General features: G+C 51.3%; 1 protein-coding gene across 3 annotated transcripts in view; it reads left to right on the top strand.

Moving 5' to 3' along the window:
• LRSAM1 (leucine rich repeat and sterile alpha motif containing 1) overlaps positions 1-5312 on the top strand; it is a 59865-nt gene that overhangs the window by 5645 nt on the left and 48908 nt on the right. For all 3 annotated transcript variants that reach the window (XM_011931347.1, XM_011931345.1, XM_011931346.1), the window contains 4 exons: positions 699-802; positions 1192-1248; positions 1769-1813; positions 3196-3273. In XM_011931347.1, the coding sequence (XP_011786737.1) occupies positions 731-802; positions 1192-1248; positions 1769-1813; positions 3196-3273 (252 nt within the window). In that variant the 5' untranslated portion in view covers positions 699-730. The remainder of the gene's footprint in view (positions 1-698; positions 803-1191; positions 1249-1768; positions 1814-3195; positions 3274-5312) is intronic.

The raw sequence follows: 5312 nt of genomic DNA, 5'->3' as shown, positions 1-5312 counted from the left end.
GCTAGAAAGATGTGACCCCTGACCCCATGGAACTCACTGGGAAGTTGTGGCCCCTGCCCCCATGGAACTTGCTAGAAAGATGTGACCCCTGACCCCATGGAACTCACTAGACAGATGCAGCCCCTGTGCCCGTGGAACTCACCAGAAAGATGCAGCCCCTGCACCCATGGAACTCACTACAAAAATGTGACCCCTGATCTCCTGGAACTCACTAGAAAGACACAGCCCCTGCCCCCATGGAACTCACTAGAAAGACACGGCCCTGCCTCCATGAAACTCGCTAGAAAGACACGGCCCCTGCGCCCATGGAACTCACTAGAAAGATGTGACCCCTGACCCCATGGAACTCACTAAAAAGACACAGCCCCTTCCCCATGGAGCTCACTAGAAAGATGCAGCCCCTGCCCCCGTGGAACTCACTAGAAAGACGCAGCCGCTGCCCCCGTGGAACTCACTAGAAACATGCAGTCGCTGTCCCTGTTGAACTCACTAGAAAGACACAGCCCCTGCCCCCTTGGAACTCACTAGAAAGACGCAGCTGCTGCCTCCATGGAACTCACTAGAAAGACGCAGCTGCTGCCTCCATGGAACTCATGGTCCAACAGACCAGCTGCGTACTTTGTGTTCCTGCGCTACCTATCCTGGGTGTGGGGGCTGTGACAAATTCCCCAGTCCCTAACTTCTCTCCTGTGCCCCAGGGTCCTCAAGATTGCTCTGGGAAAAGGGAAGGATGCCACTCTTCTTCCGGAAGCGGAAACCCAGTGAGGAGGCTCGGAAACGCCTGGAGTACCAGATGTGTTTGGTGAGGGAAAGTGGGTTTCCAATAACTCTATCCCAACTCCTCCTCGGTCCCCAAGGAGTAGGCCTCCGCACTGCCCCCAACAAGCCACGCTCCCTCCCATCTGCCTCCCCCACCTGCAGAAGAAATAGCTGACTTAGACCCAACAGACGAGGCCGCCTGTCAAGGGTGCTTCTCCCATGTAGACTGAGCGCACTGTCATTGCTTTCGGTTCTTCATCCCTCTGGGCCTCAAGCTTCGGGAAAGCAGGCGTCATTGGTTCAGTGGACAGGTGGAACCAGACAGTGTCTATGGTCCTTTGCTGCCGCTTACGTGTATGTTCTTTGCCTGGCTTGTCCACTCTGCAAAGATGTTTTGTCTTAATACTTTTTAAAAATTATTTTTATCCTTAGGCAAAAGAAGCTGGGGCAGATGACATTCTCGACATCTCTAAATGTGAGCTCTCAGAGGTAAACTGAGCATAGTGTTGGGCTGTGAATTGGATCTGTCCCATTTTCTTGGATCATGTGTCCTTAGGAAAGACAGAGGTGGACTAGGGCTTTAGAAAGGCCAGAAGCTCTAGTCACGAGATGTTTCCTTAGATTTTGTTCTTGTGCAAAAGAATTGAGATGGTACTTTGGCCTCAATATAACATAGTCTCCAAGAGTCGAGGAGTCTAGGTAGAAAACGTACCCATAGACTCCTAGGTTGCTGGAAGGGCCTGGCATTCTCCAGCCCCTGAAGGGGTTCACAATGGGGACAGGGTGGGTGGGGCAGGACAGTCTCCTGCCAGCTGACTGAGGGAAGGGCTGGCCACATCCCCTGCACCACTGCTCGCCAGCCTTGCCCCTGGGCTCAGCACTGCCACCTGCTGTGGCGTTTTGCCCTTGTTCACCTCCTGCCTGTCTGTTCCTCACGTGAATGCCACTCAGAGAACAAGCTAAACACTGGCAGGAGGGGAGACACTTACTTTTCTTTATCTTATCTTAGATTCCATTTGGAGCTTTTGCAACATGCAAAGTTCTGCAGAAGAAGGTGAGCTGGAGCTTCATCTTCAGAGACTTGCTTATTGCATGTCTGCTTGTTTGAACCCACAAGGGACTTTGAGGACCTGTCTTCCCAGCATAGACACCCCCTTTGTCTCTGCTTCTTACGCTTTTGGCCTGCAGCAGGTGATTTCACTGATAGGAGAGTAGGCTTTGGGGTTGGACCTTCCTGTGTCACATTCTGACTCTGACTTCTCTCACTGGCTTCGTGACTTGGGCAACTTCCTTAAACTCTTACTTCTCCATTTCTTCACCTGTGAAATGAAGACATTCATAGTTCTCCTCCCTGAGGTACTGTGAGAATTAAATGAGTGGTAGATAGATAGATAGAGATAGAAATATACTGAGTGTAATGCCTGCCACATAGTAAAGGCTTATGAACCCCGGTGTTAATACTAATAGAAACTCACCCCTTTTATTCTGGTCATGCAGGGGAGATTCTGAGGGGAGTGAATGATTTTTCAGCAAAGCATTGCAGCTTTGAATGCAGATGGGTAGAAGCACTCTAAGTGAAGTATCTAAATGAGACTATGTCTAATAAAAAAAAAAAAAAAAGCGTTCCATGCTAACAGAGTATTGAGCTCCTTGGCACTGGAAGTGTTTTTTTTTATTTTTTTAAGACGGACACTCTGCTCTGTCACCCAGGCTGGAGTGCAGTGGCGCAATCTCAGCTTACTGAAACCTCCACTTCCTGGGTTCAAGCGATTCTCCCGCCTCAGCCTCCTGAGTAGCTGGGATTACAGGCGCCCACCACCACACCCAACTAATTTTTGTATTTTTAGTAGAGATGAGGTTTTCCCATGTTGGTCAGGCTGGTCTCGAACTCCTGACCTCAAGTGATCACCCACCTTGGCCTGTCAAAGTGCTGGGATTACAGGCGTGAGCCACCATCCCAAGTCTGTGCTGGAAGTGTTAGGCAGTGGTCAATGACTACGAAAAATAGGAGTAGATGACCTGGACTGAGCCCTGGCCCATGTGCCAGCTCCGGATGTTTTGCGCATGAGCTTGTATTTAACATCATGGCAGCCCTGGGAGGCAGGCACTTGATTATTCTCTATTTTCCACATGAAGATGCTGGTGCTGGGAGGGTTATGATCAGAATGGCTACAGGGGGATCCCTTCTCAGAATGGAAGGAAGATTTAGACTTCTAAGGTCTCTTTCACCCTTGAAGATCCAGATTTTAAGAAAAGGCATCAGATTCCCCATTGGGAGAGTTCATGATCCTGACCCGCATCCCCTGCTCCTGTCGTGGTGTCTGGGAGAGCAAGATGGCGGGGCGTAGCAGGGCACTGGGCTGGCTCCCATGCCCTTAGCCTACCCTGCCTGCTTCTCTTCCTCAGCCCAACATGGCCGCACATCTCTCCACACAGGTGCTGATCATCCACACAAATCACCTCACTTCCCTGCTTCCCAAATCCTGCAGCCTCCTGAGTCTGGCAACCATCAAGGTACTGGGCCCTCCTCCCAGGCAGGTGGGGCTCTACATGGGGTTCCAGGTGGCAGCTGAGCGCCTGCTCCCTTTGGGCCGCCTCTTGTATGTCAGCGGGGACTAATCTATCTGTCAATCTGGGATTTGATCAGCATGGTTTATTGGATACTTCTGTGGGCTGTGTGTGGGATAGGGTGACAAAGATGACCAGCCACAGGCCCTGTCCCCATGGAGTTTACATGCTAGGAGGAAAGCCAAATGACAAACTCATGGCGAGTCAGCTAGCAGAGGGCGAGGAAACTGACACTTCCAGGCAAGAAGGAAGAGGAGGGACGCCCAGGTGATCTGGAAGGACTCCCTGATGACTGTGAGCTCCTCCCTGGACAGGCTGGGAGGCATTCACAAGATGTAGGCGGTGTGAGCCCAGGGTGGTTCTGTACAGACCTGAGCTTGGGAGAGTGGTATGCACCTTCAGAGGAGCCCTGCAGCACAGGCCCAATCTGTTACACTATACTGTTTAGGGAATAATGACAAGAGAAAAGCCTGTATGTGTTCACTACTGATGCTTTTTTTTTGTTTTTGTTTTTTCTTTTTTTTTTTTTTGAGACGGAGTCTCGCTCTGTCACCTGGGCTGGAGTGCAGTGGCGTGATCTTGGCTCACTGCAACCTCCGCCTCCTGGGTTCAAGTGATTCTCATGCCTCAGCCTTCCAAATAGCTGGGACTACAGGCGCACGTCACCACGCCCAGCTACTTTGTGTATTTTTAGTAGAGATGGGGTTTCACCATGTTACCCAGGCTGGTCTCGAACTCCTGGGCTCAAGTGACCCACCCATCTTGGCCTCCCAAAGAGCTGGGATTACAGGCATGAGCCACCACACCCGGCCTGTTTCTTCACTTTAAATAGGGATATGGTGAGAATAAAATGGAATAATACTGTGAGTGGTAAGCTGAGGATTGCTTTTTAATTTGTATTCACCGCAGAGGTCTCTTTGGTCATGATGTAGTTGAGCTCCCCGAGGTCCTGGCTGGCTCTGGTTTGTTCCTGCTGATCCTGCTCCAACAGTGTCTAGGGGGCTAGAAGTGATTCATTGGCAGAGTCTGTTAGAGTCCTCAAAGAACAGCCTTGGAAAGTGCCTGAGGAAACTTCTCTAAGTTTCCCCAGAACGGGAAAAGGATAATGCCAAGACCTCACTATGGGTCGGTGGCAAATGTGGGCCCCAACCCAGGTCATCTGGCTTGTCTTTGTCTCCACCTCATCCTGCTGCTTAATGTTTAGTCAACAAAGAACAAGGAGTACTGAGCACTTGTTGTGGGCTCAGGACACAGACAGAAGGACTAGAAAGACGCATCCCCTGACCCCATGGAACTCACTAGAAAGATGCAACCCTTGACCCCATGGAACTCACTGGAAAGATGCAGCCCCTGACCCCATGGAACTCACTAGAAAGACGCGGCTCCTGCCCCCATGGAACTCCGTGGAACTAGGAAGATGCAGTCCCTGGCTCCATGGAACTCATTAGGAAGACAGCCCCTGGCCCCATGGAAATCACTAGAAAGACACAGCCCCTGCCTCCATGGAACCAGTACTAGAAAGACGTAGCCCTGGCCCCATGGAACTCGCTAGATAGATGTGACTCCTGACCCCAATGAACTCACTAGAAAGACATGGCCCCTGCCTCCATGAAACTCACTAGAAAGATACAGCCCCTGTGCCCATGGAACTCATTAGAAAGATGTGGCCCCTGCACCCATGGAATTCATTAGAAAGATGTGACCCCTGACCCCATGGAACTCACTAGAAAGACACAGCCCCTGCACCCATGGAACTCACTAGAAAGACGCAGCCCCTCCCCCCATGGAACTCACTAGAAAGAGACAGCGCCTGCCCCGTGGAACTCTAGAAAGACGCATCCATTGCCTCCATGGAACTCACTAGAAAGACCCAGCCCCTACCCCCATGGAACTCGCTAGAAAGATGTGACCCCTGCCCCCATGGAACTCACTAGGAATACACAGCCCCTGCCCCCATGGAACTCGCTAGAAAGATGTGACCCCTG

The sequence above is a fragment of the Colobus angolensis genome, unplaced genomic scaffold (genome assembly GCF_000951035.1).
Source record: "Colobus angolensis palliatus isolate OR3802 unplaced genomic scaffold, Cang.pa_1.0 Scaffold9, whole genome shotgun sequence".
Taxonomy (NCBI): domain Eukaryota; kingdom Metazoa; phylum Chordata; class Mammalia; order Primates; family Cercopithecidae; genus Colobus; species Colobus angolensis.
The sequence above is the reverse complement of the archived record's forward strand: the minus strand, read 5'-3'. Positions and strand labels throughout refer to the sequence as shown.